Source organism: Corvus hawaiiensis, chromosome 11, assembly GCF_020740725.1.
Source record: "Corvus hawaiiensis isolate bCorHaw1 chromosome 11, bCorHaw1.pri.cur, whole genome shotgun sequence".
NCBI classification, from domain to species: domain Eukaryota; kingdom Metazoa; phylum Chordata; class Aves; order Passeriformes; family Corvidae; genus Corvus; species Corvus hawaiiensis.
In genome coordinates, this window is record NC_063223.1 from 9,870,635 (window position 1) to 9,885,269 (window position 14,635).

The 14,635-nt window shown below is 46.6% G+C and overlaps 1 protein-coding gene across 2 annotated transcripts in view; it reads right to left on the reverse strand.

The window, feature by feature from the left end:
• Positions 1-14,635, reverse strand: part of SYNPR (synaptoporin) — a 111,577-nt gene that overhangs the window by 41,455 nt on the left and 55,487 nt on the right. The window contains exon 1 of one of the 2 annotated variants that reach the window (XM_048315376.1): positions 3,682-3,826. The exons of the other annotated variant lie outside the window; for it this stretch is intronic. Within the exon in view, the coding sequence (XP_048171333.1) occupies positions 3,682-3,705 (24 nt within the window). The 5' untranslated portion in view covers positions 3,706-3,826. Of the gene's footprint in view, positions 1-3,681; positions 3,827-14,635 lie in introns of those variants that run through there. 2 annotated transcript variants of the gene reach the window in all.

Consider the following 14,635-nt stretch of genomic DNA (forward strand, 5'->3'; position numbering starts at 1 on the left):
AGTTTCACTGCAGGTGCAAGGGCTCTTTGCAACCTTTTGGTCACATCTGCAAACTAAGGACAGGCAGAGCCAGACCCTCCATCTGCACTGGACACTGAAGTAAATAAAGGCTGAGCAAGCTCCACGGTTCTACAGGGGCGTGTATCCCCAGCCCCAACCTCACCTGCAGCCCAGGCACACCCATGGGCCCCTCCAGCTTCTTCAGGGCTGGCACAGTGCCACCACACACAAAGCGAGGAGCTACATGTCCCCCTGGGCTCTCCAGCAACTCTGCCTCCTGTGTATGGACACACAGCTGCAGTGTTGGCAGGCAGCAGCTTCATCTCTTCATCTCACATCAGGCTGCCCACACTGGCTCTGGATGAAGGAGCAAGGATGCACTGAACAGGAACATGGCCCTTTCCTGCTCCCATCCCATGGCACTGCACCCAAATGCTTGCATCCTGCAGTGGTACCTAAAGCTCAGGAGGGACCTGGAGAGCCCAGTTCTGTTCAGACCAGCCGTGCTGAGTCTCCAGCCCACCACACACAAACGAGTGAAATTCACAAGGGTGTGATACGCTAATGTTTGAAACGACTTGTGCTCAGCTTGCTGAGGGAAAGAGAGCCCCCAGGCCAAATCAGGAAAAACCAAACTCCATGTTAGGTTGTCATCTACCATCCTATGTTCACGGAAGAAGTCTCCAGAAAAAACTGGTCACATAATTCTACAGGAACTCTTAATCAAGAGTAACATGAAGAATAAAGTACCACTTGCAATCACCAGCACTGACGGGCAGCTGCTACCCAGTATCAATACAAATACCTTTCCCCTTGCAGAGTTTCTATTGATGTGAACAGGATCAACAGAAGTGAGAAAAGTACTCATTAAGTCTTCCAAGGACTCAGCTAAAAAAAGAGTATCAGACATTCAGGAGAAGCCAGATATTTAAGAAATCAATTTTTTAAAGAGTTCACGGAATTTCTCTAGGACTTGTCTGAGCTGCTAGAGGAGCAATGAGGAAGACAGGTTTCCAAGGAAATGAAGCTCCTGAAATCCAAAACACGCCTAAAATAATGTTTCAAACCCCTTTTAAACCTTGATGCACCTGCTAGCAAGGGACAGTGATGCCTCCATCCCACTGGCACAAATCTCACTTTTTCAGTCGCAAGGCTTGCAAAGCACCATGCTGTGAACCTGTCCCTGCAGTTGTACCAAGCCCTGGTTTGCATGTCAGCCTGAAGTCATCTTGCAGAGTGGGTATCATGCTCCTGAGGAGGTGATGGAGGCTGTTCCAAGGTCTGAGAGCTGAGTGGTGGTTGGTGGTACTGGGCTGGGGAGCAGCTGCCCCCAGACCTGCTACCACCGAGTAGCTGGAGATGAAAGATCACCACACGTTGCAGCATGAGGATGGGCAAAAGGACAGAGACAAAACCCCATGAACACTGAAGACTTCTGTATGTATGACATGATGAGCAGGGTAAGCTTGCCTGTCCCCCTGAGTTTGTGTAAGCTGTACTCTGTAGAGATGTAGGGCTGACAAGATCATTTCTGCTGAGCCAAAAGTTCCTCTGCCAAGAGAAAGTCTTGCAGCAATGGACTTAACCACATATTCACTTTGTGCCTTAAGTCCCTTGACTGCTGGCAACCTGCTCTCAGGGACAGGGAAGAGACTTGCCCCTGCCTGCAAGCAAATCAGCCATTTCAAGCCACTTTTCCTGCTTCAAAGCTATTAGATCAACTGCCTTCCTTAATAAACCACAACCTGGCTTCAGGGCAGTCTGGCACCCCTGCTATGATGAGTTATGTGGCACAGAAAAACCAGGCCTTTAGTTTTGCAGGGTAGGAGCAGGAACTGTGCTTTTCAGTTCATACTGCCCAGCCCACTCCCATCCTGGGTTATCCAAACACTTCTCTGACCATTGCCCTGCTCACCTGGAGGACGCTGCATTGAGCCAGATAACAGGGCTGAGCAAAGTTAGAAATGCCCAACACTGTCCTCAGGCAAGCAGCATTATGTTTAGAAAGTAAGTGAAACGTGCACTGCTCAGATACCCATATCCTCTGCACCTGAGTAGCTAAAGGACTGTGAAAAAGACAATTACTGTTATGTACCTTGTTCTCTAACACGGTGGCACATGGCACATTTTATGTACCGTGTTTTCTGTGCCAAGCACACGCATTCAAGCTATGCAGCTGCTCTAAATATATATGGTCCTTATGAAACAGTAATCACAAAAACACCAGAAAGCCTCTGAACTGAGTGCCTGTTAACTACATTTTCAGGAACAAAGCACCTGGGCTCGCCTGTGGAATGCCCTGGCTGCCTGTGGGATCCTGTGCACCAGCATCAGCTCAGCCCAGCCAGGGCACAGACCCAGCAGAGCCTGTGAGCCACTGCTGAGGGGCACACCACCAAATATTCCCATCAGCTGCTCTTCAGGCAGGTGAAAAGGCAAGTCAACTATTACCTAAAACAAAAAAAAAGGGGGGGAGGGGTGGGGAGAAAAATTTAAGCTGTCCAAAACCAGCTTAAAATGACTAAGCAATTATTGCCAATCTGAAATTTCTCTCAGATTTTAGAAGAGCTTAGCTTGGGCTTCCAGACAAAACATCCTTACCTTCTGCTGTGGGTTTAATAAACTCAGTTACAGCATTCTAACATCTTATTAAAGTACACTTCATATATTTATTAGCATACCCTGGTATCATGAGAGTAGCAGACTATTCTAGGTTTAATCTGTTGATTTTCTGAGCAGATATATACTCAAAGATGTTCTCATAGCAGCTCCAGCTTGTGCTACAGCTAGAGGTCTTAAAGACTTCTGGAGCACCAAAGCTATTGACTCCCACAGATACAGTTCAAGTATTCATGAGAGAATTAAACTGTCAATAAATTAATCAATATAATGCTGAAAACTCAAGTATTAGGTAGTTTGAAAGTATTAAAGCTATACATCTTGTTTTCCTCAGCCTACTATTACAGTCCCTGACTTGTGCTGCCTGGAAAGCTCACCAGGAGCTGTGATGGGGAGAGAGAAATAACTGCACCTCACAGGTAACAAGGAGGTCTCCAAGTTAACCAAGAGGGCTGAGGAATGAGGCTGCTGAGCTGTAAAAGCAAAGGCAGGGAGCAGGAAGTCAGAGCAACAGTCTATTGACCTGTATTAATGATGTTACACTCTGTAAAGTAAGCAAATTTCTTAATTAAAGATTTTATTTATTTCATTAACACATTTTGATGAGGAGCATGGTGGTGCCAAGCTGTCATACTTTAGATTGATCTAAGGTAATAGGCGGTCAAATTTCATACTTCAGCTTGATCAATATTAAATAGCTCTTGCTGATTTTTTTTTTATATCAAATATTGCTGCATTATTTTGGAGGCACCTTTGATTTAAAATGCCAGAAGGAACACAATAAACAAAAATTCCTTTTCCCTTTAATCATCATTGTCCGTGTTTCTGCAGTAAAATGAAGCGCAAAACAAGTTTTCAAAGCAGGCATCCCTCTCTGCAAAGCAAAATACAAATTGAAAATATTTCAATGTATCTAAAAATCACAGAACAGTTTGGCTCAGCATGAGACTACAAAGAAACCAAGCCTAAACACAATTTTGTGGGCTTCACAATTCCTGCAAAACCCCACTTCTCCCCCAACCAGTACAGTTACAGAAATAAATAGAGATGCATATAACTTACCGGAGCAAATATCACCATACACATTTACAAAAGAATTTACAATCCAACTTGCGTGTCCTGAAATAAAGCAAGGTTTGTCTCATACTAAAAATAAAGGCTCCCAAAAGCTTCTCACAGGAGAGAGAGAGAGAGAGAGAGGGAGGGGAGGGAGAGGGAAGAAGCAAGCACCAGCTCCTTGCCTCGCTTTTTATGAAGCAAATAAGGAGAGCAAGAAAATCAATGCTGAGAGAAAGTGAAATGATATACCAATCAGGCAGCAGCCTCAGCCTTGTTTGCAGAGGGATGGCAAAATGCTTGTATTATTAGACACTGACTACACACAGCCTGAGTGGAGAAACCCTTTCCCCTCAGCGAGGGGCTGATTGCTAATCTCCCACCACCGTGGTGGGCTGGGAGATGCAGCCCCTTCCCACCCACTGCTAATGCAGCATCGCTCTGGCCCTCGTGTGTGCTCCATAGAGAAGAATCAGCTCACAATTTTGGGCTAAAGTTGAAAAAAGCTTGAAGGTCCTCCAAAATGCTACCACTTACTGATTGTCATTGGAGCAGTGCTTCTTCATTGTGGGGTTTGGAGGCTGTTTGGACTCTGTTACATTTTGAGATGTGTTTCACTGCACCTCAGACAGCTGCCCTGCAGCTGCAGCAAGGGAGCCCATCCACAAAGGGGAAAAAAACCTCTCAAGTCTCCCATAATTTCATGTGTGCTGAGCTCACCCTGTGCTTGCACAGGACTGGACCTCCAAAGCATCCTCCTGGAATTTGAGCTTTTGTCCTTTTTTGTGTATCAGAGAAAACCAGGGGGAAACCCATGAGTTGCCTTGCACCAAGAGGGAAAATTTTTGTGCTATTAATCCACCCAAACAAAACCTTTGCTGTGCTGCATGTGTGTTGGGAGGAGGAGGATGTGTCAGGGGACGAGCTCAGGCACCTGTCTGTGAGCAGGACACATCAGTGGCAGACAAACACCACTTCTTTGGGAAGGTGCCACATTTGTTCCCCCCGGCAGCTACATACAGACATAAACCCCATACCTTGTCACAGCAAACCTCCTCACAAGAGGGGTTTCAGGCCAGTCCCACATCTCTGCTCTGCATTCAGGACATCAGCACGTTAAGAGGAGGAATGGATCCATGGATCCCTCTTGGCAAGGTGTCTACTCTACGTTCACCCGTGCCTCAACACCACTTGGTGTAACCAAAACTAAACCATACTGTGCTGTTTATTGATAAATGCTGATCACTGTTTTAGCATCTTTTCTACACACAGCATCAAATATTTTCAAATACATGTGACATAAGGCAAATTTCCCTTTTATTAGAAGACAGGAGTTACATGCTGGTATACGAAAACACCTGTGGGGTGACAACAGTTCTCTGCACAGCAAAATTGCTTTTCCCCAGTGGCTTGGAATTTACATTGTGCAATAAGTGTTGGAATTCACAGGGAAAATCCTGAAGACAAAAGCAAGGAAGCTGAATTCATCTGATAACACAGTTTATCTGTTCGGGGCTGGCACTTCTTGCACAATCCAGGCACAGAGCAGGCTCTGACAGCCCTTCATGAGTACAGTACTCCAGGCCCTTTTGCCACAAGCAGGAGCTACACAGCCAGGCTGAGAGATATCACTGCTGTTGATGTGGCCCTGTGTTTCCAGCAGATACAGCCAAATGCCGGGGGATGCTGTAATGAGGAAATGCTGTGATGCTCCGAGAGTTCTTCAGGCTGAAGCACTGCTCTGCTGTGTGGTACATTTTAACACAGACAAAAATATTCACCAGCTACCTGCACACCGCCTGAGCCCCGCCATGAAGACTGAACACCACAGCGACTCAGGTCTGCAGAGCTGGAGGCAGCACTTGCCTCCCCCTGCACTGTGAGCAGCCCTTTGATGCCTTATAAATTCAGGAGCTGCACTCTGCAGTCACATTCATGCTCCACGTGGTAAAAGGTGACCAAGGACCACACAAAACTTACCACCCACTGCATCAGCACAAAGGGTGATGCTGGCTCTCCCGCAGCCCTGGGAGCTCTTCTCCAGCCTGTGGGTGCACATTGGTGGAGAATAGCAAGAGGATGCTCAGCTTGCCTCAGCTTCCCAGCAGATGCATCCCACTGCTCCTGGCCTTCCCCACTGCATTCAGTTCTCCAGCTGGCACTCAAATGCACTGTATCTCATGGTGACCAGCCTCTTGCTGCAAGGTGTGAGAGTAAGTGAAAAGCAAACACCTCTCATTTCATTTTCCAGTGAGAAAATTTATTTTCCCTTCCCACAGCTAACAACTGCTTACTTAAACTCACTAAAGTCTTCTGAAAACTTTGAAAAACCTACATTAAAAGTGTTTTGCTGAGCTGAGAGCTGCCTGTCTCAGCTCTTTAAAATATGTGCCCACCTGGGTACCTGTGTGGGATGTAGGGATGCAGCTTTAGCCAGAGCACAAAGGATTGCAGCAGATGAGGGTCTGTCCTGTCACACACCTCCTCCAAACAATGCTGCAACACAGACTCCACAGGATACAGAAACCAAAGCCTGCTTTTCTTCCCTAACCGGTAACACACCATGAATGCTGTGGATCAGTTCTAACGCTGCTGAAAGCGAATGTGCCGGTGTTTGCTGACAAGCCAAAATACTTGTCCGGCTGCAGCAGACCCTGCAGCACTGCAGGCTGGTCCTTTCTCCAGCTTTATTAGATTCCTTTTCAAAAGTTCACCTGAAATACTGGATGAGGCACTCAGCACCACCAAGCACAAGAAGAGCTGCTGCCAAACCAGCACTGCTATGCCATGTCTGTGTGCTCGATCAGAGCTTTTTACCTCTGATTTTTGAGTTGGGAGTTTCAAAGCAAAAAAAAAAAAAAACTTCCTGGGATTTAAGCCCCAAACTACTTTAGATACCACTGAAAAGCAGTACACATCCAACAGATCTGCATCAACTTTGTGCAAGGTTCATGGCCAATGTTGCTGAAAGGGATGCAGTGACACCAGCAACAGGAAAGGCAGCAGCCTGGAGAGAGACTTATCCCTGGATACAGCAGGACTCAAGGGAGGCATTGGCATGAGGACAGCTCAGAATTACAAAAGTTGGAAAAGACCTCTAAGATCACTGAGTCCAACTTAATGCAGCACTGCCAATCCACCACTAAACCACATCCCTAAGCAGCATATGTGTGTTGTTTGAACACTTCCAGGGCCACCTCTCTGGGCAGCCTATCCTAATGCTTGGCTACCCTTCCAGTGAAGAAACTTTTCCTAATATCTGGCTCCCCACCACTCTTTGTTGTCTCTTCCCACTACCCCCAGCCCACCACAAAGTATCCAACACCCACACAGCAAAAGCCCAAAAGCACTGACTAACTAGCCTTAGACCCTCTCATGCTCTGTTGCTTTATTCTTAACATGCTTGTTCATATTACCCCAGAAGCCCTGTTCATGCCTGCTCCTCTGTGTGTGTGCAGATTTACAGACACCTCTAAAATCACACACTGCACTGTGGACATGGAGTTTCATCAGTCTAGTCATGGAGCATCTGAGCTGGAGCTTTTCCACATCGGGGTTCTCAGCTCTGCCCAAGGCTGGATTGCACCCTTCCCCTGGCCAGGTAAAGCCAGGAACAGGGAGTACCACCAAAGACCCTTTGGGGCATGCTACTGCACTGGTGCCCACTCCACATTTGGAAAAGTTAATTAATACTACTAAATGTTAAATTATCCATCCCACCTGTGCTGCAGAGAAAGCACTAATCAAGGCAGCAGTGGTGTCCAAGCAGGCTGGAGCCTGGCAGAAGGGCTGGAACCCCAGCTGGGAGAGGATAATCAGCCTACCTGGACCTGCTGCTGTAAACAACCCACCAGCACAGGAAATATTCAGATAGACTGCCTGTTTGCCAACAGAGATTTTCACATTTCCCTCTCAATCTTTATTTAAATTTGGGAAGACAGAAAATTAACGAAGCCTGAGATCTATAACTGGAAACCATTTGCTTTTCTTGTGGAAATGGAACATTTCCTAATGAACTTCCCCTCCCCCTGTGCCACTCAGATCCGGATGCAAATATTGCTGCGATTTTATCAATCTGCGTCTTGTTTCACGCAGTCTGCAATGCTAATGAGTAAACCCATTTTGACATATTATGTAAGCCAGTTTCTGAAACAGAGATTCTTGGCAGGCCAAATGTAAACATAGACACCCTCTTGCATCCAATTTAAATGAGCATGTTGCTGAAAGCACTAAGGGCTTGATTCTGTTGACTTATTCCTGATTTACTCCAGTGGAAAAAAAAAAAAAAAAAAAAAGACAGGGTGGGGGGGGGGGGGGGAGATAAAGAAAACTAACAAAAACACCCCTTCCATTCAATTACTAGTGCAGCAGCAATTTGCAAAATGGATCTAATTTTGTAACAAGGAAATGTGCTGGAATAAGCTAATGCAGGGTGGTGACTTGGGCACTGTGTGAGCATCAGCACAGCACACACCCGGAAGCACACATGCCATTCCAGATGGAACTAAGGGTGGAGATGACAGCTCTCCTCTCCCTCATCCTCCCAAGCCAAAATTAGGTCCATGTAGTGGCCCACGTGTTGGGCCAGCCCCAGAAGGTGACTCCTTCTGATGCCTTTTCCTGGTCTTAAAATCAAGACTCAAAGATGGTTAGAAGGGAAAAAGGGGTTTTACCTCAGTATTTATTTTAAGGATCGTTAGGTGCACCACGTCCAGGTGGAATGCGCTGAAATGCACACCGCAGTGCACACACATGATAGATCGGGTATAACATTATAGGTGTTATTAATTAGCATATCTATCAAAGATTCCCCAATGAGAGGCTTGAGTGAGCCCCCCTCCCCAAGGAACCTTCCCCCTGGATGGTTCTTAGTTTACAAAATGTGTTCTGGAGAGGACCTTGGTGTCTGGAGCTTTCTAATCCCTAACTACGAGGCTTCTAAGATGTTTAGTCTCCTAGCTTAACAAAATAAGTCTAAGAATGTAGGCTAAAAAACACTAAAAATACAAAAAGCTATAAAAAGGTATATAAAAGGGGCATAAAAAAAAGGCAAAAAATCATCATGGCATCACTTCCAGCCTCTTGCTCTTCCACCAGAGCTTTGCAGAAGAATGATGCCTATGGTGGCAGCAGACACAACCCAAGAGCAGCACCAGCTGTTTGGAGCTGCCCCTGTCCCTCACACGGGGGCCAGCAGGAACCCAGAACACGAGGGAATATTTGTTTCAGCACATGCTAAAAGTTTGCTCTTCACCAGTGCACGTCCACGTGTCAAGACCCCACACACTGCTCACTACCTCATCCACCTGGCTCAAACCTGGCAACAGGCCCCAACTCAGAAACAGTCACACACTGTGATTAATGGATTATATCCACTTTTTAAAGACTAGCACCAGAAAAACATGCTGGAAGGTACCTGCTTTGGATGGCAGACTGCAACAGCCATCAGAACAACTTCCAGTGACACAGGGATGAGCTGAAAGTCACAGGCTCAGATGCAGGGGTAGAAAAAAAAGAGAGGGGATACATTTTTAAATTCCTCTGAAAAAAAAGGCTCTTCCAGAGAGATGAACAGGATTTTATTAAAGTGTGGAAGGGCCGAAAACAAATCTTTCATTTGCACTTTTCCCAGTACTGTCTGGAGCATTTGCATCTGCAAAAGCACAGCACATTTCTTCAACTAGTGGAACCGAATGGGGTAGAGGCAAACCTGGAGGTGGCCTTTGCCCTGCTGTCAGCTCTGGGTACCTCCACAGTGCTTTAAAACTGACATATGAGTGTGAAGTTGAACTGTGATGCTCCTGCCATGACAGAGTAAAAGAAATAAAATCAGACACACACTGTGCTGTGAGGTTGGGTGTGCTGCCAAAGAACATATTTATTGTGTGTCAGAGTTCCTACCAGCTCCTACCAGTTCCTACCAGGCACTGCAAAACACCACCTCACACTGAATTCCCTGCACAACATCACAACCAGGATACCATTTATCACACCTGTATCTTTTACATTACAAGGTAAAGGAGAGCAAAAGGAAGAATACTTTTCATCTCTGAGCAAATATCCCATCCTGAGCTTTCAACAGCAAAAGCAAACCTGAGAGCTCTTCCCTTTGTGCTGTGCAGCACTTTCAAGTTATCATCATAAGCAGCCAAAATGCCACACATTTGCTGGCTCATCAAGTTTCACCCTGGAAGCTTAACAACTGTGTATTTTTAAAGTAATTCACATTTTTATGCCATAAGAGAAAACTTACTTCTGCCTAGACAGAGGAAAAAATAAAAGGACAGTGCTTGAAAGGAGGGCAGCAGACAAGGAAGAATCACTTGGGATGTGAATAACAGGGACATGAGATGCCTGTACAGCCCCAGCACTGCGGGGCACAAATCTCAGCACTACAGGGCTGTGGAAGAGCAGCAAAGACTGGGAAGAGAAGATATCCTGCAGATCTGAGGGACCTCACAGTTTTTTGTCCAAGTCCAGCTCTTTGCCAGCCAACAAACACCCCCACTACTCACACTGCCATCCCAGCATGGAGCCCAAGGTGGGAGTGAAGCCCTGAATCACATCACAGCATGGACTCCCATCCCATCAGGGAGATGAGGGCAGCAAGCAACCAGTGCAGACTGATGTGCCACAGCACCTCCCTCCATCCCTCCTGCTTATCTACACCTGGCACATTACAGTAACAGACAGGTAAATGGGGATTTAATCTCTAACATGTCATTTTTTACTGTAATTTTAAATGATTTGGAATAACTCCTGTGGTTAGAAGTCCAGCTGTTATTCAGAGTTGGTCAATTTGGAAAGCCCTCACTGTTCATTCAAGCATCCCCTGGATTCCTCATGCTCAGAAGAGTGTTACTGGCCATTCTCTCATTCCTAGTGCTTTCTGCATTTTTTTAACATTGTCCCATTCCTGCATGTCTTAAATACCTGATACTAAAAACATAAAAGAAAAACCAGAAGGCCAAATGGATACCAACTGGATGATGAAAACAGCATGAAATAAAAGAGAATCAGATTATTTTCTGTTGTAATTTTTATAGCTATTTAACAAGAAGAATGGAAAAATGTAATTACTGTCAACTGTAAGTTTTCAGCTACCCAGCCAGCAGCGCGCTGTTATTAAACTACTGTATAATTGCCTCTTTTACTCTGCTTCCCACAGAAGTTGTGTTATTTCACTCATAGTTAAACTCATAATACTGGCTTCATAACTAATCCTGTCAATTGAAATCCCCGGGGGCTGGTGCAAGGATAAAAATAGCAAGGAGTTGTTTCTTCCCTCAGCTTTCTTTCAAAGCCCATTTCTGCAGGTACTGGGGCTGCAGCTCAGCAGTGTCACAGACCTTGGCACCCACCACCAGCATGTGAATGCTGCTCCTGCAGCTCAAGGGAAGCACGGAGGGGAGGGACAGGTCCTTCCAGGAGATTCAGTCCCTTGTGCTGTGTCTATCCCAGGAAAGACCAATCCTGCCCATCTCTCCCAGGCAGGTCAAGTAAGGTATTTGATGTTGCTTAGTTGAACCTCACCTCCAAGTCCAGCTGCAACTGCCTACCCTGGGACTTCTTGCCAGCACTGAGGCTGAGCCAACACTCACAAAGCCTGAGGATACATGAAAAGCACGGGTATGCTCCTTCCCCAAAAACTGGGATGGAGTCTCACATACAAAACCCCCAGCTACAAAGATACCCACTGAGATGTCTGTTGGACTCAAGGATCTTAAAGGTCTTTTCCAGATGAAATGATTCTGTGCTTCTACAAGATGAGTACAATTTGTCTATGTACTTATAGGAAACTGCAAAAAGCACCAAATTTTTAGCCATCCAAGTTGTTAAGCTCTGTCTGAAACCTTGTTTCCTGTACATCAGATTGATGTCCCTTGCTAATTCATGGCATAGTCCTTCCCTGGCAATGGCACTGGGTTTGCTGTAGAAGACAGAGGTAGGGTCTCTTGCCTCTCTCCTCCAGCATATCCTTCCTTCCCTGTGGGATACTCCTCTTGCCCAGGACACAGAGGGCCTAAACTCACTGTTCAGCTCAGGTTTGGGATGAGTGGATAGGGCTGGAAGGGGTGAAGGAAGATGGATTTAACCTCACACTCAGCTCTACAATCCATCTCTCTGGAGACAACAACCCTGTGCTGGGGTTGCTCTCTGGTGGGCATGCACAGAAACTGCTGAGAGCTGACAAGGAAAAGACGGGAAATAACACATTTCCCGAAGTTGTGTCCCAGAGGAAGGTGCCTGTGCCAGGAGGCACCCAGTGCCAGGGCTCTGCACGCACCTGGACCAGCCCCAGAGTCATCCCCCTTGCCTGGGGGAGCCCCTCCCAGTGCTGGGACTGACACACAGACACGAGCACAGAGCACCCCAGCACACTAACTGCACCACCAGGTCCATGTTGGAATCATGGGAGACCAGCTCATCTGAGGAGATTTTCCTCCTGAAAGAACCACCACCCTGCCTACTACAGCCAGACACAGATGGTACAGCATCCCAACCTTCACTCAGCCTGCTCCTGGAGCCATCCTTGGGATGGACAACAGCAGTGTCCATCAACCCAGGAGTGAGAGAAACAGAGCACTAGTTTAAAAACGTGTAAAAAAAAAAAAAAATTGCTCACCCTTTCTCCCACCCCACAGCAAGGATGGACCAGCCCCAGCACAATGCTCTTCAGCCACACAGGAAACTACTGCTTCCCATGCAAACCTGAGACACCCTGACCACAAGTCCAGAGGGACCCCACGGCTAAAAATCCCTTTGTGTGTGTTGTGAGAGCCCTCTGGGAAGACAGTTCTTCCCTGAGCTGTGTTACTCTGTCCTCCCCACATCACTAAACTTGCTTCACTGTTTAAGACAAGAAGATAGAAAAATAACTTTTGCCATTACTTGGGCTGCCAAGCAGCACCACGGTGCTCCCAGGCAAACCAGGAGAGCTCTCACCATGTCCAGCCTGGAGAGCCCTGGTGTTCCCAAGGGTTGGGGGACTGCCTTGGCTGACAGAGTTCTCAGCAGCCCTGAGATTTAAAATAAACATGGCCCATCACAGTGTTAGATTTCTCACCTATGGCGTTTGTGCAAATGAACCCTCAGACTGACAGACCTCCTTACTCAGAAAGCTGCAAGGACACAGAGAAACTGGGTTATGGCCAAAGTCACCCTAGTGGTGGCTCTGTCGATGAGCTGCCACCTCCCTGTCACCAAGCAGATCCCACAGCCTCAGTTGTGCCAGGCATAGAAAGGATGGAGGAGGGAAGCACCAACACATCAGGGCTGAAGCAAATCCACCAGCATGACTGAAAACTATTCTCATGTCCAAGTACAGGAGGAGAGTAAAGGACAAACAAGGAAAACTGAGGCTGCCAGGCACAGGAGCAGCGGAATCTATTGTTCCTACAAGTGTTGGTGATGGCACAGCACACGGAGGAGCTCATAGTGACAAAACAGATCTGGTGGCATGAGCCAGCCTGCCTCAGTGCAGGTGACAGTGTATGCCCCCTCTATGGATGCTCAGACAGGTCCTCAAGGAGAGCATGGCAAAGCAATCACTCTTATAAACACAGGTCTTAATATCAAGATCAACATCCTTGGGCTCTGATTCTTCAAAGATTCAAAACCTGACAGAGCTCCCAGTCTTCCTCCATCTCCTCTCGACTATACTGCTTATGGTGTCCATTTAAAATTGTCAACTCTTCATCCCCAAAGAAGAGGAGCGAGAGTCCTAGGCTACCCTATGCTCCTCATGAAGTGACACTGTGTGTTTTGATGAATTCCCATCAAACAGCAGTAGATCCCACAGGATGAATCTGGAAGAGGAGAGTACAGGCTGTGTAAGCAGTGGATAAATCAATGCCAGTCCAACTTTCCCATTTGCCCAGTGCTCCAAGCATGCAAGAAAAATGTGTGAAGAGTCTCTACATTCCCCAAATTAAAATACTCTGGATAAAAGGATGAAAATATATTTCAATTGACTCATTGGCCAGGGAAAAATGAAAATGAAGCACATTACTGCTTCCATAAGTTCTAATCATCGGTGGATTTTAGAAGCAAGAGCAAAGCATTCATCTTGCTACCTATTTTTCATTTAACATAGTTCAATCAAATAAGCCATCAACTTTCCTAGATGGAAGTAATTAAGGAAAGCAAGAGCTGTTGTGCTTGCAGTGCAGACAGGAGCCTTGCTTTAGCAAATCATATGCTCCCAGATGTATCCAACCCACCAAAAGTTTTCAGCCAGCTGTTAGCCCAAGGCTTGTTCCCAGGTGCGGGGCACCCTGCTGCTCAGGCTATCAACCCACCCACTGCTCCAGCTCCATCAGATGTGCAAATCCTTCCCCCCTGCACAACTGCATCTATTATGGGAACAAAATGCAGCTGCTTCTGAGAAGGGCACATCACGCCACAGACCTGCCCATGTGCCAGGGTACAGGGAAGAGAAGATGTCTGTATGTGGCCATCTCATGCTGCAGGACACTTGCACTCGGCTCTGTAACGGATGGACTTTAGTCACACCCAAAGAAGCAGGTGGTCCCTTGTATCACAACCAGGGACCACTGAAGAAACTCCACATGGAGAACAAAGCTGAAGGAAAGCAAGGGCTGGGCCATGTGGTAAAAGGTTACACCTCTCCAACTGATGTCCCCAAAACTGCAAGTGTAGGATGCTGGGAACATCTTCAGTTCTGTCTGAGACATTTTGACCACTGTGTGTCATCAGGGTATCCTGTACTGTTCCAATGTTCAGAAAAATCAGTCAGGCCCCTAACAGAAAGTAACATGGCCAATGCAAACACCAGGCAATGTCTTACCTGAATCACCATCAGCAAGGCTCTTCTAAACTTCAGCTCCAGGAAGGTCAGGGGGTGAGGTACTGTATTTCCCCTGTGAATGATGGCGAATGGTGCATTTTTTAAGTTTCCTATTAGGCAGCCACACAAGTGCTTTAGGTGAATCTTCCC